The sequence below is a fragment of the Podarcis raffonei genome, chromosome 1 (assembly GCF_027172205.1).
Source record: "Podarcis raffonei isolate rPodRaf1 chromosome 1, rPodRaf1.pri, whole genome shotgun sequence".
Lineage (NCBI taxonomy): Eukaryota > Metazoa > Chordata > Lepidosauria > Squamata > Lacertidae > Podarcis > Podarcis raffonei.
The window spans coordinates 15,306,726-15,325,564 of record NC_070602.1 but is presented as its reverse complement, the minus strand read 5'-3'; the positions used below and the strand labels follow the sequence as shown (position 1 = coordinate 15,325,564).

Genomic DNA, 18,839 nt, shown 5'->3' with positions numbered 1-18,839 from the left:
ACTTCCATACATCACTACTGGGAAAACCATAGCTTTAACTATACAGACCTTTGTTGGCAAGGTGATATCTCTGCTTTTTAAGATGCTCCTCAAAGCAAGCAGCACATTATTTGAGCATCAGGCACACAGACGAAAAAAGAAAGATCACATCGCTTGCAAAATTCACCCTACTGGCCCTTAGCGTCACTCACCAATGCAAGTAGGAAGGCAAAGAAGATTCTCGGGCCACGGAGATGACTTAGGCCTCCTAATAAGACATAGCAAGCTCTCTGTGAAGAAGCAAAATACCCTTGGAGGTTTAGAGTAAAGCTCGTGGTGCTCCAATCAGGAGCACTCAGTGTTGTTGCTGGGAAACTGATCGAAATGCATGTTAATACCACGGTCCAAAAGCAAAGGCTGTATGTCGCTGTGCTCAAGCTACAGGTGCGATTTTTTTGGCTTTGTTTGTCTACCCTAGACTCGCAGCGAACATGCCTAAAATCTGGAAGGGGCAGAAGTCCTGCCAGCATTTGCTATCTGTCATGTGCACACACATACACACACTACTTCAGGGGGAGGTGAATCCAACAGGGACAGACATCTTGCCCAAATATGCTGGATTTTACCTGTTCAGCAACTCCCTCACCCTCGAAGATTTCACCAACTGCCCTTCTGACAAGTGATCACTGTAAACATCCTTTTTTTGGTTTGGGATTTAAGCAACAGGACTCAGGATGCTTCCTCAAGCGTGGCTCTTCTGTGGCCACATTTTGCTTTGTAGATTTTCTTCAACATTTCTAAATAACGGCAGCCGGCAATCCTTCGCCATAATGAGCACAAAGCACTTTCTTGGCTGCCCTCTTCTCAGTAGATTGGGACTGGCTTCAGGTGTGAAAGAGGGCTGGGCGGGGGCGAGGGCGGTGAGCAATTGCCATGCACCCCCTGTTTCTGCAGTTAACAGCTTGCTGCCGTTACCCCTCTGCCATTTCTGCTTTGGATGCTGCAGCGAAAGCAGGAACTGCCTGTCAATCTACGTGCTGTAGTGCTTGCTGGAGTTTACCAAAATATATGAAGCCATTCTCTGCCTAGAAATCGCCTGCAGACTCGGCTCTAGTCTTTTGTGAGCTGAACAGTAGAACATTGTGGGAACAGCAGGGCAATCTCTCTCTGGCAAACAGCCGTAGTTCTGTGGTACAGTATAGCTCCTGGTTCCAATTCCCTGCATTTTCACTCAGGGCTAGGAATTCACCTAAGCTTTCTGGTGTATATAGTTTGCTCTATGAGGCTTATTTCAATCAGAATTGAGTAGAGACTTAACACTAAATTTGTTTTTTTCTGGTAAATGAGCCACCATAGCAGCTAGAGGGCCATGAAAATTTGTGTCCTGGACTTTTTAGACTCGTCTATCCATGTGCTATCTGAAATCAAAGGGGCACATTTCAGATGTGAAATATACTGGTATTATTTTCATTTCTCCTATCCCACTACCACTGTTAGCTTCTCCAGTGGGCTTGTTCCACAACAAATCAACACACCTTTACAACATCTGTGCTTTGTTGTTGTTGTTTAGTCATTTAGTCGTCTCCGACTCTTCGTGACCCCATGGACCAGAGCACGCCAGGCACTCCTGTCTTCCACTGCCTCCCGCAGTTTGGTCAGACTCATGCTGGTAGCTTCGAGAACACTATCCAACCATCTCGTCCTCTGCCGTCCCCTTCTCCTTGTGCCCTCCATCTTTCCCAACATCAGGGTCTTTTCCAGGGAGTCTTCTCTTCTCATGAGGTGGCCAAAGTATTGGAGCCTCAGCTTCAGGACCTGTCCTTCCAGTGAGCACTTAGGGCTGATTTCCTTCAGAATGGATAGGTTTGATCTTCTTGCAGTCCATGGGATTCTCAAGAGTCTCCTCCAGACCATAATTCAAAAGCATCAATTCTTCAGTGATCAGCCTTCTTTACTGACTCTCAAACTTTGGGGTTGTTGAAATATATACAAGAAAATAAATCAATCAATTTGACTCAAATCAATATGACTCAGATTGGGTCTCTTAGATCCATTTTTTAAAAAAAAAGCAACGTGGAGTAAAGTTGCTTCTGGACCCTCTCTGGGATTAGCTGAAGTTTCATTAGACCTGGAGAATTGCTGCCAGCCAACAACATGTCTTCCTAACCAAGAAGCCATTTCTGCAACGCTTGTGTCCACACAGGCACAGCAGTCCCAGTCAAAGCTTATTGTTATTGGTGTTATGTACTGAAGTTCTCACCCTGGGCCAGCAGGGGGATACTGTAGATAGTTCAGGTCCACATATGCAAATAAGGGATCGAAAGTGACGTTCAGTGATTGGATAGTTACAGAAAATGGTTACTGTTGCGTTCTAGTGGAGCTCTATATAAGCAGGCTGGCTGAACCCTTCAGTTCAGTTCAGTTCTGTTCTGGCCTGTGAATAAACAAGAGCTGTTTGAAGAATCGCTGTGTCGTCTGATATGTTCACCCACAACTTAACAATTACCTTCTGTGGTTTTTTGGTCATTCTCAGGGACTTCAAGCGCAGTGTACAAACAATGGATTCCAGACACCAATTTTGAAAATGCTTCCAACTGGGATAAGGGCCGAACCCCGTGCGGCAACGATGTCGTTCTTTTTCGAAGCAGCGAGGTACCTGGTTTTGTTTCTTTAAAAAATACACATACACATAAAATTTACTGTGGCGAGTTTTTCTGGCAGTTTGTGAAACCATGTCCCTGCTTCTTCTTCCAGGTCGTGTCAGTCTATGTCCAGTCATCCCACTCCTTGACAGACATAGTAAGTGCACCTGAAATCGTGGCATGTAGAATCGAACACAGGGCAGGTGGGACTTGTCTACCTGGGAAAGGAGCCCATCTAGGAGAAGGAAAACCCTGGTCCAAAACTCCGCTGCCTTGCAGGACATCTTTGGGAGAAGAGAAGGCCAAGGTGTAAACGCTACACAAATCCAGAGTGAAGTCCCTAAGATGTTTCGGTGGCTCACTGTATGCCTCCTTTTGGCAACTGCTGCAGCCAAGCTGGTGCCAAATGTAAATAATAATAATAATAATAATAATAATAATAATAATAATAATTAATGAATTTTTATTTATACCCCGCCCTTCCCAGTTCAAAAACCGGGCTCAAGGCAGCTAACAACAAATTTAAAACACTTAATTGATGCAACAAAAAACAACATAAAATACAATATAAAACGTGAATAACAATAAATTCAGAATTCAAAGATCAATTTAGGGGGGAAATTCATCCAGTATACATTAGATGATCACCAGGGCTAGCTGGCTAAATTAATCCTATTTGGGCCAGTGAGGAGACCAGGGGAGAATTAGCTGTGGGATCCCAGAGCGGGTAATCTTCATAAAAAGGGGAGGGGGAGAGAAGGAAGGAAGGGGAATAAAAGATCAGACTAAGTTCAAGTTGAAAGCCAGGCAGAATAGCTCTGTCTTACAGGCCCTGCGGAAGGAAGTTAAATCCTGCAGGGCCCTGGTCTCATGGGACAGAGCATTCCACCAGGTCGGAGCCATCACTGAGAAGGCCCTGGCCCTGGTGGAGGATAATCTGACTTCCTTAGGGCCCAGCACCTCTAAACTATTATTATTCCTGGATGGTCCTCTGCGAGGCAGACCAGGAGAGGCGGTCCTGTAAATACGAGGGCCCTAAGCTCTGCTTTCCTTTGGACCCAGTCAGAGAGGCCAAGACGGCTCTTTTGTCAACTGGGCAGCCCAGGACCTCCATGCACACTGCCAGGGAGGTAGGTCACTTCAGTGCTGCTAACACTGAGGTTCTGACTTCACCCCCAGAAGCGCACTCCATTGTTTGTTGAGCCAGATGGATGAAAACAAATCTCAAACACAGTAAGAAACAGGGTAAAGAGTGGGATGCAGGGATTATCTGAGGGAGGGGTGCATTAGGAGCTGAGGGGGCAGTAGGGGTCACTAAGAGGGAAGTGGGTATCAGGAGGGTGCTGGAGGCAGGGCCTTTGGAGCACATCAACAGCTTATTTACAATTGACCAGGCTAGAGCTCAGAGTGAAACACCTTCCTCGTTTCATATTTAAAGTTTTGCTGCTTGTATGTATTTACCGTTCTGGGTCATCACCAGTCACAGGAGAAGCAATTATTGGCAATAGCTACTAATTTTCTTATAAGTTAGTTACCTGCGAGAGGTGAAGTTTTGTGCATGTGTGGTAAGTAGTTCTACATAAATACTTTATGCTATAAATTTCCTTCAGCCTCATGTTTTTGTTACTAAGAACGCATAAACATATTTTTCATGCAACATTCTTTGCTGAATTTTATTGCACTATTATCTTCCTTGGTGGGTCGTGCAAGCCGCTATCCTGAATAATGTTTTTTATAGGGTGGGGAGCCCTGGGGATGAGCTTATGGAACCAAGGGGACGGTGAACTGAAAAAGTTTGAGAACCACTGAGTTAGATGAACTAGCTTGTTGACTATGTTGGAGTAGGACTAGGGGTCCATTTTTCTGTAGATTCTTATTTTATTGTATTAGCTGCAAGTTTTGCCATGTTGGGGGTATTGAAACAACAACAAAATCAACTTTACAGCCGTTTGTTGGATGACATTGATGTCTAGTTTTATAAGAAAGGTATTTTTAAAAAGTCATTCGCATTCACCCTTTAAAAACCACCTTGTTGTTGTTGTTTAGTCGTTTAGTCGTGTCCGACTCTTCGTGACCCCATGGACCAGAGCATGCCAGGCACTCCTGTCTTCCACTGCCTCCCGCAGTTTGGTCAAACTCATGCTGGTAGCTTCGAGAACACTGTCCAGCCATCTCGTCCTCTGCCGTCCCCTTCTCCTTGTGGCCTCCATCTTTCCCAACATCAGGGTCTATTCCAGGGAGTCTTCTCTTCTCATGAGGTGGCCAAAGTATTGGAGCCTCAGCTTCACGATCTGTCCTTCCAGTGAGCACTCAGGACTGATTTCCTTTAGAATGGATAGGTTTGATCTTCTTGCAGTCCATGGGACTCTCAAGAGTCTCCTCCAGCACGATAATTCCAAAGCATCAATTCTTCGGCGATCAGCCTTCTTTATGGTCCAGCTCTCACTTCCATACATCACTACTGGGAAAACCATAGCTTTAACTATACGGAGCTGCCATCAAATAAATTTAATTCTGGCCCAGGAGTGATTTTTTTATAGCATTCATGCACGAATGTCAGTTTTTATAATGTAACAAGAAAGCAGGCTAAATACTAAAGCAGTGGCTTTAAAGCTTTCTACACTCACATTAATTTGTTTGCTAATGGACCCCTTTGTCTCCGATGCCGGGCTTTGTGGCTCACAGTTTGCACTGTGCTTTAATGTTGAGCCATCTACAAAGATATACAATAACTGAAATGTGGAGAGTTGGGAAAGGCTGTGGCTCAGTGATAGAACTTCTGCTTTGCATGTGAAAGGTCCTAGTTTGATTCCCAACATCTCCAGGTAGAATATTTGTATTCTTAAAATTTATATCCTGCTGTTCTGCCAGTGCAGAACTCAAGGCAGCTCACAGCATAAAATAAAACAGATACAACAACAACAACAACAAACCACAATATAGAAAACCTCATGATTAAATAAATAACCCTGCTGGAAACAGCACTGGAAACACTCACTATTTAAAAGCATGCACACACACACACACACACCCTCAGAAGACCCTGCTACTACAACAGCCAGTTCATAGCCAAAGGCCTATAAGAGTAACTATTTTGCCTGCCTGTGAAAGGAAAGCGGGGGGGGGGGGGAGAGCCTACCCTCTCGTGGAAGGGAGTTCCAAAATCTAGGAGCAGCCACCAAGAAGGCCCCTTCTGGTGTCTTCACCAAACTCACCGGTGAAGGTGGTGGAACTGAGAAAAAGGCCTCTCCAGAAGATCTCAAAGCCCAGGCAGGTTCATTCAATGAGATACAGTCCTTTGTTTCTCCTAAACTGCCAGCTCTTTCTCAGACACTCAAACCTTAGCCGGAGAAAGCCATGGCCCTTTCCAAGCTCTGATGGGCCTCTCATTCAAAACACAAGAGAGACTCCCTGCTACCAGAGACCATTGCCTAACCATGAGCTCCCACTGATAAACAACAACAAACCTCCCAGACTGCTAGCCAGCAGTCCAGCCAAGAAAGGCCACTCAGCAGCCATAACATTATAGCTTCCCTCTCTTGTCTTTCTTTTCAGTCTATGCTATCTCTGCAGGAGCCCAAAGCATCCAATTGCAATGATGCAACTAGGGTTGTCATATCCGGAATACTGCAGTCGGCAGCAGAAATTCGGACAATGTCCAGGAAAATACAGGTGTATGGCAGCCCATGGCAGCAGTGCTGTTTTTTGCTGCTTTTCCATAAAAAAATAGCTCAAAAACAGCATTTTTTTTTGTTATTTTGCCCAAAAAGCTCAACAACTTTGGCCAAAAAAGCTCACCAGCTTTTCTGTCCAGATTTTCACTGTTTGAAATATGGCAACCCTGGATGCCACTGACTGAGCAGAGCCTGTTTTCGGGCATGTTCTGGAGGGAACAATTCCACGTTTGTGAATTGCTACATGACTGAGTGGTTTTCCCCTCCTCTCTTCCGTATTTTGTTGCTTCATCCAGTGCCCTAGCAAGAGAGCGTCTCGCAAGGATGGAGCTATACTCTGAGATGCCGTTTCCCATCCAAGAATATCATTTTTTACTCCCATGCTCGGCCGTTCTCAAAGCACTTAAATAGCCAAGTGAGCACACAGAGACGAAGCAAAACTACTTTGCAGCAAGTAGCCCTTTGTTGCTGCTGTAAACAACGATTGTGTCAAAATATACGCCTTTTAATTCTCCCCGCCCTTCTGCTTCCAACAGCGCTTGTTCTGGGAAATGGCAACTGAGGTTGCTACGGTGATTTGATTTTTCTCAGCCACTGACTTACCAGCCATTATCCAGCTGTATTCGGGAGAGTTTGTATTCTGCAGTGGCACAGGACAAAATGAAAGGGCTGTCTTGCCCATGCAGGATTCTTCCCACCCACCCTGGACGTCGGCCCAGCTCTAGGTCCTGCCTCCATTACAAGAGCACTTGGTTGGGGACACATGACAGGGTCTTGTCAGCTGCTGTACTAGGCTGTCGTCCTTTCCACCCTGGGAGACCCAGTTGGCGGTGGAAGCTGGTCTATCGCTGGTACCCTCCAAGTGTCCTGATTTTTCCAAGGACAGTCCTGGAAATTAAGAAAGCCATCCCAGCTTCTGATTTGATCCTGTTTCCCCCGCCAGTGCTACCGCTGCTGAGCTCAGGGGGAGGATGTTTGTCCTTAGTGGCAGCTGCAAGGGAGCATCGTGTTGGCTCTCCACAACTGCTGCTCCCAGCCTCCTCCTCTGGGCATCTCGTAGTGGCTACTGGAGAGTAGGCAAGGAGGAGGAGATGCTGTACCTGCTGAGACCCAGCCTCGAGTGAGGTGCCAGCTATGAGGTGCCGGCAAAGGGCTGCCCTGGGCAGGAAGAAAGGGGGAATGGAGCAGAGCACAAGGGGCCATAATTATTATTAATGCTTTGTGGATTCATGTCTAATCTTGCCCCTTTCTCAAATTTATTTATTGGTGTGTGGCTTTGTCAGAGACTGGTCTGAGGGGGACTGGACTGAGGAGGGATGGTGGAGACCGGGCCCCCCTCCTCTTGAACCTTCCAGAGAAGAGGAAGACAATTTTGATTTACAGCAGTGGTTAGAGGAAGGGCACAGCCCAGAGACAGGGGAACAGAAGAGTTGGGGGAGACAGAGACAGAGAGCAGCCAGCTGACACGTTGTCACTGGAAAGCATTCTCAATCCCCCTTCTCCCAGAACCCGGCGTGCATTGAAAGTGCATGAGCAAAGAACTCAGAGAGAAATAGCCCCTGGTGGCTGGGGGGAAAGTGTTGTTGCTAGGAAGGGAGGCGGGAGGAGTTCAGTAGGTCCAACGCCATTATCCAATCGGATGCCTTTCCGTCTCTCTCTGTGAATCTTGAATAAATACATTGGCAAGAACGTCTTGTTTTCCCCATTTCTGGCATCCAGCCATGAGGGAGGGGGAACGGATTCCCTTGAAGTCTGACAGTATTGCAAGTCTACCAAAGAATAAAATAAAATAAAATCAGGCTTAAGAGGATTTCTCAGGACAGTGGAGGGTATGTGTGCCATGTCCAATTGGTGTGGTGATAGTGACAAACATATTCTGATTGGAAATGCTCTGCTGAGGGGGGGACTGACAAAAAAATGGAGGGCCAATGAGGGTCAGTCGGTGGGGAGTGAATAATGTCCCTTCCCCCTGCCCTCAGCCAGTCTCCCCTGCACTTGTTTGCCTATCGATGGCTACAAGCCTTGTGGAGCCAGTGTGGTGTAGTGGTTAAGAGCGATAGACTCGTAATCTGGTGAACCGGGTTCGCGTCCCCACTCCTCCACATGCGGCTGCTGGGTGACCTTGGGCCAGTCACACTTCTCTGAAGTCTCTCAGCCCCACTCACCTCACAGAGTGTTTGTTGTGGGGGAGGAAGGGAAAGGAGATTGTCAGTCGCTTTGAGACTCCTTAGAATAGTGATAAAGCGGGATATCAAATCCAAACTCTTCTTCTTGATGGCTATGTCCGGCCTCTGTAGCTGGAGGCAGCCTTGCTTCTGAATATTTGCTTGTGGGTTGCCCACTGGCATCTGCCTGGTCGCTGTGAGAACAGGAGACTGGGCTGGATGGGCCATCGGTCTGGCCCAGCAGGATTGGCTGTCGATGTGTTTGGAAGTTCTAAGGATCCATTGTGTGGTACATGATGAGCTCCTTCCTAGTGTCTGCCACAAATCTGCTCCAAAATACCTCTTTGCATCTTCCAGCAGAGCCTTGCGCAAGTTGAAAATGATTTCTCTTTCTGGGGAGGCAGGCTGCTCAGTCTCCTTCTTGGAAGTCTGGGTCACACCTAAATCACCGCTTCCCTAATTTTTTGCATACAGTGGTACCTTGGGATGCAAACGGGATCCATTCCGGAGCCCCGTTCGCATCCTGAATGGAACGTAAGACGCGATGGCGGGTCTGTGGGTCACATTTTTGCCGCTTCCGCTCATCGTGTGATGTCATTTTGAGCGTCTGCGCATGCGCGAGCAGCGAAACCCGGGAGTAATGCACTCCGTTACTTCCAGGTTGCCGCAGAGCGCAACCCGAAAGTGCTAAACCTGAAGCACATTCAACCCGAGGTATGACTGTATACCGTTTCTCCAAGGCGTTCGGTGTACTAATCTTAGTCCCTTCCATGCCATTGGCTGGATAGCTCAGCTGGTTAGGGGGTGATGCTGGTAACATCAAGGTTGCAGGTTCGATCCCCATAAGGGATAGCTACATATTCCTGAATTGCAGCAGTTTGGATCAGATGATCCTCAGGATCCCTTCCAACTCTATGATCCACACTTTTTCCTCACAAGAACCCTGTAGGCTAGGCTGACTGGCCCAAGTTCACCTAGTGTGCTTAACGGGAGAATCCTGCTCCCCCCTAGTCCATCAAATACTCTAACCATTAGTGCACGCTCCCCTTTGTTTTTCTCCCCTTTCCTAATGTCCACTGACAGGAAGCAGACAGAACTAAGCTGAAATAATACAGGAAAATTGTGTGGGGGAAGAAGGTCACTTGGCTTTTAGTCATTATGGGGTGTGTGTGTGTGTGTGGTTTTGCCTCTTACACTGTTTGGAGTGGGTGGGTTGTAAGAAGGTTTGTGTGCAAGTGCCTCTGTTCAAATAGCCACTATAATTTTATGTGCCATAATTTATCCAAGCTGCTTAAACTGCTAATTACTTGGATGTTTTAATAAGACAGCATGCTGTGTTTAACTGGTCTATAAACACCCACATGAGGAATTTTGTATCTCCCTGTGTATGCTCTAAAAAAAAAAAAGCATGAGGAATGTTAGCAGACAGGAAATGGACAGGTGGAATGTTTGGAAATGTTGGCCTTATTATAACGTTAAAGCTGAACAGTTCCAATTCCCGCAGAAGGTTTATGGCTTAATGGTTTGTGGTTATTTCTGGCAAAGCACTTCCCATTCAAAGAGAACTGCAAAGTATCTGATTTCCTGACACAAAGGGTTGGGAATATAGAGAGCTGCCGTTTGCAGAATCAGACCACTGCTCTGTTTAGCTCAGTACAGTGGACCCTTGGGTTGTGAACACGGCAAACCCGGAAGTGGGTTTGCCGCTCATGCATGTGCAGAAGCGCTCTGTGGCTCTGCGCATGTGCACAGAAGCGGTCCTCCGGTTACGAAATCTTTGGGATACGGCCAGGCCTCTGGAACGGATCCTGTTCATAACCGGAGGTACCACTGTATTGTCAACACTGACTGGCAGCCGCTGTTCAGGGTTTTAGGCATGGAACCAAATAACCCAGCCTGAAGCCCTGGAGAGCCACTGCCAGCCTGTGTAGGCAATATTGAGAGAGATGGAGCAATAGTCTGACTCAGTGTAAGGGTGTGTTGTATGTCCTCCAGTGAATCTTAACAGTTTGGAGAATCGGGTCCAAACAGATGCAATTCAGTAGAGACAAATGTAAGGTTCTACGCTTTATATGTCCAGCTGTCCTTTGTCAACAACAAATTGTCGCTGTTTTTTGTGTTGAATATATGCTACATGGTAATTTGCAACCAGTCCATGCAGAATGTCGGCACCCTATATATAGAAGTGAGCAAACCAGTGATATTTTAGGGAGCAGGCTAGCAGGCGGGGCCCATGACTTACATCATAGGCGCCTACACAACACAAAACCCTGTTGCTGTATGTAGGTTTTATTTTATTTGTTTTTTATCTTTTACTTTGGAAATGTACATCCAGTTTTTCCCCTTTAATTCTTTTGGGCGCCCCCAAGAAAGTGGGGCCCTAAACTATAGCTTGTTTAGCTTATATGTAAATCCGGCACTGACTCAAATACTCACAAGGGTTCCGAAAGGGTTTTTTCTCCCTGATGGAACCAGTGAGCTCGTTCAGACAACCTGATTATTCAAGGTTCATACTGAATTGCTTGTGCAACACTTACGTAGAGAATAGAAAACCTCCAGCCTTTATTGGACATCTGTTCTGATCTGCTTGCTGGAGGGTTATATGACAATGAGCATTCACCCTGACTGCACCCTGATTTGCTTTCCCAGTGGCTGTGCATTTTCCTCTTAACTGGTCATCCCATATGTTGTAGTGCAATTCCTCATGATTTCCATAACCTTATAAAGTCCTTAAAAAGAAAAGAAAAAAAGATGATTTGTTGTGCCAGAATGCACAAACCTAAATTTTCAGTATCAGTTCTCAACCTGGGATTCTGGCACTTATAGTTCCATCTCCAGAAGGGAAAGATGATCTTGTGGGACGTGGGCAGTGCCCACTGCCAGCACCCTGCTCCAAGATAAGCTTTTAGGCCTTGGTATGGTGACAACAGGACACGGGTGGCGCTGTGGGTTAAACCACAGAGCCTAGGGCTTGCCGATCAGAAGGTCGGCGGTTTGAATCCCCGCAACGGGGTGAGCTCCCATTGCTCTGTCCCAGCTCCTGCCAACCTAGCAGTTCGAAAGCACGTCAAAGTGCAAGTAGATAAATGGGTACCGCTCCGGCGGGAAGGTAAACGGCATTTCCTTGTGCTGCTCTGGTTCGCCAGAAGCGGCTTAGTCATGCAGGCCACATGACCCGAGATGAGCACCGCAACCCCAGAGTTGGTCACGACTGGACCTAACGGTCAGGGGTCCCTTTACCTTACTATGGTGACAGCAGAGGGTGCTTGCCCTTTGAGCTTTTTTGTGAGCATTTGAATCGGATGCACATTCATGCTTTTGTGAGCATTTGATTGGAATTCTTGCTAGTACTCTGCAACTATGGAGCAAGCAGCAGAATGCTTATTCACCCCCATGTCTGGGTAAGTGTGGCTTGGATTGCAGCCTTAATCAGGCCTCATTAAAAATAATAATAATAATAATAATAATAATAATAATAATAATAATAATACTATTTTGAATTGTAAGTGATTTGTATTTTATCTTTAAACCATGCTGAGAGCAAGCGCCATCTGAAAATATCCCCCCTTCCCTTTCCCACTGCAGAGACTGCCTTTCCTAAGGTGATCCTAGCTGCAGCTCATGCAAACCTTGTCTAAAAGCAAATAATCCTTTTTTTCCTTCCGAACTACTGTTTTTATGCTCGCATGCAAATTGATGCAGACATAATAGATAGAATAATTGGCTAAGGCTCATTCAATTAAAGACTTCTTTAACCGAGTGCTTTTATCAGACTTAGGAGAAGGAAACATGGACCATGATAATGGGAGTGTTTCGTGTTTTTGCATAGAAGTCTCTATTTAGGGATCATTAACTGGTCTCAGCTTCACCTCTGCTTACACTGGCTGCAAAAGCAGATATCATAAAGCTTGATGCCATGAGAAGCACAGCCATCAGGGCACACCTCTGGGGCAGATGTCAGACAGGAGCCCTATCTGGAAATGCCAGAAGAAGAGGCTAGTGACCAGGGGTCAGCAAACCTTTTCAGCAGGGGGCCGGTCCACTGTCCCTCAGACCTTGTGGGGGGCCGGACTATATTTTGAAAAACAAATAAATGAACGAATTCCTATGCCCCACAAATAACCCAGAGATGCATTTTAAATAAAATCACACATTTTACTCATGTAAAAACACACTTATCCCGGACCATCCGTGGGCCAGATTTAGAAGGCGATTGGGCTGCATCCGGCCCCCGGGCCTTAGTTTGCCTACCCATTGCCTATCCATAATACAGGTGAAACTCAGAAAACTATTTCAGTAATTCAACTTAAAAGGTGAAACTAATATATGAGATAGACTCATGACATGTAAAGCGAGATATGTCAAGCCTTTATTTGTTACAATTGTGATGATCATGGGGTACAGCTGATGAAAACCCCAAATTAACAATCTCAGAAAATTAGAATATTAAATGAAATCAGCAAAACAAGGACTGCAAATAGAGCAATATTGGACCTCTGAGAAGTAGAAGCATGCATATGTACTCAGTACTTGGTTTGGGCCCCTTTTGCATCAATTACTGCCTCAATGCAGCGTGGCATGGATGCTATCAGCCTGTGGCACTGCTGAGGTGTTATGGAAGACCAGGAAGCTTCAATAGTAGCCTTCAGCTCTTCTGCATTGCTTGGTCTCATGTCTCTCATCTTTCTCTTGGCAATGCCCCATAGATTCTCTATGGGGTTCAGGTCAGGTGAGTTTGCTGGCCAATCAACCACAGTAATCCCATGGGCATTGAACCAGGTTTTAGTATTTTTGGCAGTGTGGGCAGGTGCCAAAGTCCTGCTGGAAAATGAAGTCAGCATCCCCATAAAGCTCGTCTGTAGAAGGAAGCATGAAGTCTCCAAAATCTCCTAGTAGACAGCTGTGTTGACCCTGGACTTAATGAAGCACAGTGGACCAACACCAGCTGATGACATGGCTCCCGAAATCTCTTTTCTGATGAGAGCAGCTTTTGTATCTCATTTGGAAACCAAGGACCCAGAGTCTGGAGGAAGAATGGGGAGGCACACAATGCCAGATGCTTGAAGTCCAGTGTGAAGTTTCCACAGTCTGTGTTGATTTGGAGCACTTCATGCTGCTATTGAAGCATCCTGAGTACATATGCATGCTTTTGCTTCTCAGAGGTCCAATGTTGCTCTATTTGCAATCCTTGTTTTGCTGATTTCATTTAATATTCTAATTTTCTGAGATTGTTAATTTGGGTGCTGTATGGTGCTGTTCCCATCAGCCTCTGTTTACTCTCAGGTAGCCCCCACCTGCCTACCTTCTTACCTGAACGCAGTCCAGAGGGCGGCACCACCTGTCTGCTTCCTTTTCCTTAGCCTTGGTGTTCTCCTTGTTTAACTCAGCAGAGAAGAAACTGGGGATGAAACGAGAATTAGCCAGATCTGCTCCAACTGCTTCCACCCTTTCCCACTCCAACAGAAACTGGCCAGTTCTGCATTAAATTTGGGAGCTTCTGCATGGAAAACTCTGCCACTGAGCTGCAAAGTCGAGGGCCACTCTGAGCTGCAAAGTTGAGGGCCTTTGCCAAAATCGAGGGCCACTCTGCAGAACAAACAGGAGTGCCCCCAAATTGAGCAGGGCTAGCTAACAAACCTTGTAAAATAATCCATGCGGGTCGTCTAAACAGTCTCCTCACCCTGCCCCCAAAAGCTGATTAAATCCAGAGTCTAAAACTACCTCAATGCACTGTCGCTGCCATGGGGCACTAGGTTTAAACTAACCATTGATTCAATTTAAGAGTGATATTATAAGCTAGAAGATGATCTGGAAACCAAATCTTATGAGGTGCGATTGAGGGAGCTGGAGTAGGTTTAGCCTGGAGAAGAAAAGACTGAGAGAAGATATATCCAAAGACAGTGCCGGATTTCCGTATAAGCTCTCTTGGGGGGCGCAAAAAAATTTAAAGGAAAAGAAAAACTGGATGTACATTTCCAAAATATAAGATAAAAAACAAATAAAATAAAACCTACATACAGCAACAGTGTTTTGTGTTGTGTAGGCTCCTATTTGTTATGTGCAAATGGCTTTAGATACCTATTAGGTCCATAAATTACCATATAGCATATATTCAACACAATAAAACAGTGACAATTGGTTGTTGACAAAGGACAGCTGGACATATAAAGGGCTCCATTACCTTCAGTAGCTTAGGGCCTCATCAAACCTAGAGCCAGTGTGGTGTAGTGGTTAAGAGCGGTAGACTTGTAATCTGGTGAACCGGGTTCGCTTCCTTGCTCCTCCACATGCAGCTGCTGGGTGACCTTGGGCTAGTCACACTTCTCTCTGAAGTCTCTCAGCCTCACTCACCTCACAGAGTGTTTGTTGTGGGGGAGGAAGGGAAAGGAGATTGTTAGCCGCTTTGAGACTCCTTTGGGTAGTGATAAAGCGGGATATCAAATCCAGACTCTTCTTCTTCTTCCTCTTCTAAATCTGGCCCTGTCCAAAGGGCTGTCACATTAAGATGGAGCAAGCTTGTTTTCTGCTGCTAAAGGGGTAGGACCTGAACTGATGGATTCAAATTGCAAGAAAAGAGATTCTAAACATTAGGAGAAACTTTCTTATGGTAAGCGCTGTTCAGCAGTGGAATGAGCTCCCTCAGAAGGGAGGTTTTTAAACGGAATTTGGGTGGTCATCTGTCAGGGGTTCCTTAGTTGTTATTCCTCAATGGCGGGGGTTGGACTAGATGGCTCTTGTGGCCCCTCCCAACCCTACAAGTCTTTGTTTCTCTGATTCAAAAATCCTGGTACCCAATGTGGTCAGGGGCAGCTCCTGATATCATAGACTCATAGAATAGAATTGTAGACTTGGAAGTGGCTCCAAGGGTCAAAAATACATTTTTTTAAAAAAAAATCAAATGTGGACATTTGTATTCCAATGCCTCCATGCATATGATTTTGTTAAAAGGTGGCTTGGATGAAGCCCACAAGAATGTGTGTTGGGTGACTTTTCTCGTGCTATTTTCCCCCTCTCATTTGCTCATCTGTCATGGGTGCTTTAGCTGAGATTCCAACATTGCAGGGCGTTGGGACTAGATCGCTGTTTAGCACCCTTGGGGTCTCCAGCTATTTTCGGACTACAACTCCCATCATCCCTAGCTAGCAAGACCAGTGGTGGTTGGGGATGATGGGAATTGTAGTCCGAAAACAGCTGGAGACCCAGGGTTGGGAAACAGTGGACCAGATTACCCTCCCAACTTTGCAATTCCAGGGTTTTGTACTTGGCCTTATGCCAAGTCCCTATAACAAGAGACCAAGGCAACTTCTACCAGGTTATTTAGTTGCCGTCAGGTGAAGTGTGCTGGGCCCAGGGGTAATCCGAGCAATGCGGTCCAGGTCCGGTCCCAAATCCAAGTGTTCTGCGAGGAGTCAGTCTGACAGGGCCAAGGCAGGACACAAGGCAGGGTGAGGGTCAGGCACAGGGTCTCAGGCAGGTTCTAGCAAACAGCAATGTTGCTCCCACAACCTGGGGTGGGGTCCGACAGCCTTTTACCTCTGTCGGGGTAGCGGCTGGTCCTGATCCCCTGGTTACTCACCTCCCTGTCTCGCCCGAAGGCGAGCACTCCTCCTGCGAGTACTCAGGTCTCTCCTTCTCTCAGACCTGAGTCTCTGCAGCTTGGGAGATGTCAGTGGGTTACTAGACCCTCAGCCTCTCCTGACCCAACTGATAGTGGGGCAGCTGTAAGTGATTGCTCAGCTGGAGGCAACGAGGTAATCCCCGCTTCTGGAGCCAGGGCAGGCTCAGGCCCCTGACTCGGCCCAGCTGGTGCTTGTTGCAGGGGAACCTGTGCAGACTGGGGCTCTTCAGAATCAGGCCCCAGACTTGGTTCAGATGCCGCCTGAGGCAAAGGATTCGGTGCGGACTGAGACTCCTCTGGTTCCAAGTCCGAGCCCGAGTCCCAGGCCATCACACGAAGGGAACAGAGACCTGCATTTATCGCACTAGAATCCTCCAAACTGGAAATCTTTCAAGGTTAAAGTCAGATTTTGGGAGGAGGGGAGAGAATCAGGGCTCTGTTTTGAAGTCTCCTCAGTGCCGAGGCTCCTTTTAAAAATCTCGGCATGTTCGTGCAACGCACATAATTCCGTACGCCTGCCACGCTTTCCTATATTAATCTCGCTCCCGTTTTAACAGTGGCCCATAAACCAGCTGCAAGTGGAAATCTAATAGGAACTGTGATGGAGGAACAGGCTGCCAGAACTTGCTTCCCAGCTGACTGGTTCACCCCTCACATTTCCAAGGAGGAGGCCTGGCATTAAACATTTAAACGGCCCTGGTAGTTCCTTCCTCTCCTGCAGGGCTTCCTTTTAGAGCTTAAATCCTGCGAGGATTCCAAGTACCTGCAGCTCCCCAATCGAACCTAATTTCTGAAACAGGCACAGAGGAGACAATGAGAGCATTAGCCACCCCCAACCCATTTATTTTTTAAAGCGTTAAAGGGATAGGGCAGGCCAGGAGCAGGGGAGAGCGAAAGAAGCCATTCTTGAAAACCCTTCTCTGAATTTTGCAATGCAAGTTCTCCAGCTCAAGTAATGCATACAAAAATGCACGTGCTAGGATAAGGTCTGCATATAAGGTATATATTCTTGAAAATAGCATACAAACACTGCATTATATTAGAGAGAATTGCTTTGCAAAAAAAGAGGAAAAAGGTGTATATTAAGCCAAATTGCATACAAAAACGTGTATACGTATGAGCAGAAATCCAGAAAGAAATGCAAATGCAGGGGTTCCAAACTGTGGTCCGCGAGCTTCATCCAAGTGGTTTGCAGCATGTCTGTAAGAATAAGCTTAAAAATCGTCCGGCATCCAGCACATTACAATTGCTATGACAGGCAGCAAAATTATGAAATGGGTTGCCAAGATCCTCAACAAATTATTTCAAAGGGCAGGGGGGCAGGGGAGTTTGGGAACGACTGTGCAAACGAATTTTCATGAGGATTTCTTTAAAAATAAAATAAAAAAATCACAACCTGCTGTGGAAATGTGGGTAATTGAATTTAAGACTGGAAAAACGAGAACCCGAGGGAAACCATGACTGGCAGATTCAACCACCCTAAGATAGGCTCACCATATATATTTGTTAGCAGACTACAAAGCAAAGCTAGAGTCTGACTTTTGTTTCTTTAGAGCCACAATAGGCAAACTTCAGGCTGGTGGGATCTTTTGGGGTTTTTTTTTAAATCATCTCCTTGTGATCTGTTAGCTGGAGTGAGATGCAAAAGACATGAAAGAACTCATGAGAGATGGTTGGACAGTGTTCTCGAAGCTACCAGCATGAGTTTGACCAAACTGTGGGAGGCAGTGGAAGACAGGAGTGCCTGGCGTGCTCTGATCCATGGGGTCACGAAGAGTTGGACACAACTAAACAACAACAACAACATTCTGCATGTGCAAATGGCTTTCGATACCTATTAGGTCCATAAATTACCATATAGCATATATTCAACACAAAAAATGGCGACAATTTGTTGTTGACAAAGGACAGCTGGACATATAAAGGGCCCCATGACCTTCAGGAGCTTAGGGCCTCATCAAACCTAAATCTGGCCCTGGTTGACAACACTCAGTGGTCTGACTCAGTGTAAGGAGGCTTCCTAATAGTGATGCAGAGCATAAGGCATCTGAATGCTGCCCTCAGATTCCCATTGATGAACCTACTGATGTCTTACACTCCTCAACACGTTCGTTACGTTCACAGTTTCTGGTGCACAGCCTTAAGTGCAGCACACCAAGGGAAGGTGGCGTGCGAATCAGCCGCACACGAAACCCAGTGGACTTAGACTGCATGTGTGAAGCTGCCTCAGCCGACCTGTGACAAACGAGAGGTCGCAGCCTGGTGCCCCAGGGCTTGGCAGCCTTCGTGGATCTAAGCCCTGCCCTGAGGCTGTGAATTCAAAGAGGCTCTTTGGGTGCCCACAACGGCTTCGTTTCACTCTCGCGCAGAAGTCGCTTAAGCAGGGGCAAAAGCCAATTCCATAGAACAAGCACCATATGGCTGCTGAATGGGGGCGTTATGGAAGAGAAAGCTCTGCAGATGTAAGGACAAGGAGGGGCCCCCCTTTTATAAGCTTGGGCAGCGACTGCCAATATCTGGAGTTGCTTCCGCCTTTGTGCGGCAGATGGGGAGGTGAGAGGCGGTCGTGGCGAGCAACACACAATTCCCTGCTCTTGTTCCGAATTCTCGGGACTTTGCTTTTGTAGATCACGAACGCCGCATTGACAAATCACGTCCCCCTCTTCCATTATAAATAAAGGGCAAGCGTACGTGTAGCTCCAGCTCATACCTCTGAAGAAAGAGTTGCTGACAGCTGCTCGTCTGGCATTTCTTCGTCTAA

The 18,839-nt window shown here is 46.5% G+C and overlaps 1 protein-coding gene across 2 annotated transcripts in view; it reads left to right on the top strand.

The window, feature by feature from the left end:
- Nucleotides 1-18,839, top strand: part of AMN (amnion associated transmembrane protein) — a 74,147-nt gene that overhangs the window by 7,535 nt on the left and 47,773 nt on the right. For both annotated transcript variants that reach the window (XM_053368480.1, XM_053368394.1), the window contains exons 2-3: nt 2,513-2,631; nt 2,734-2,778. In XM_053368480.1, coding sequence (XP_053224455.1) covers nt 2,513-2,631; nt 2,734-2,778 — 164 coding nt within the window. The remainder of the gene's footprint in view (nt 1-2,512; nt 2,632-2,733; nt 2,779-18,839) is intronic.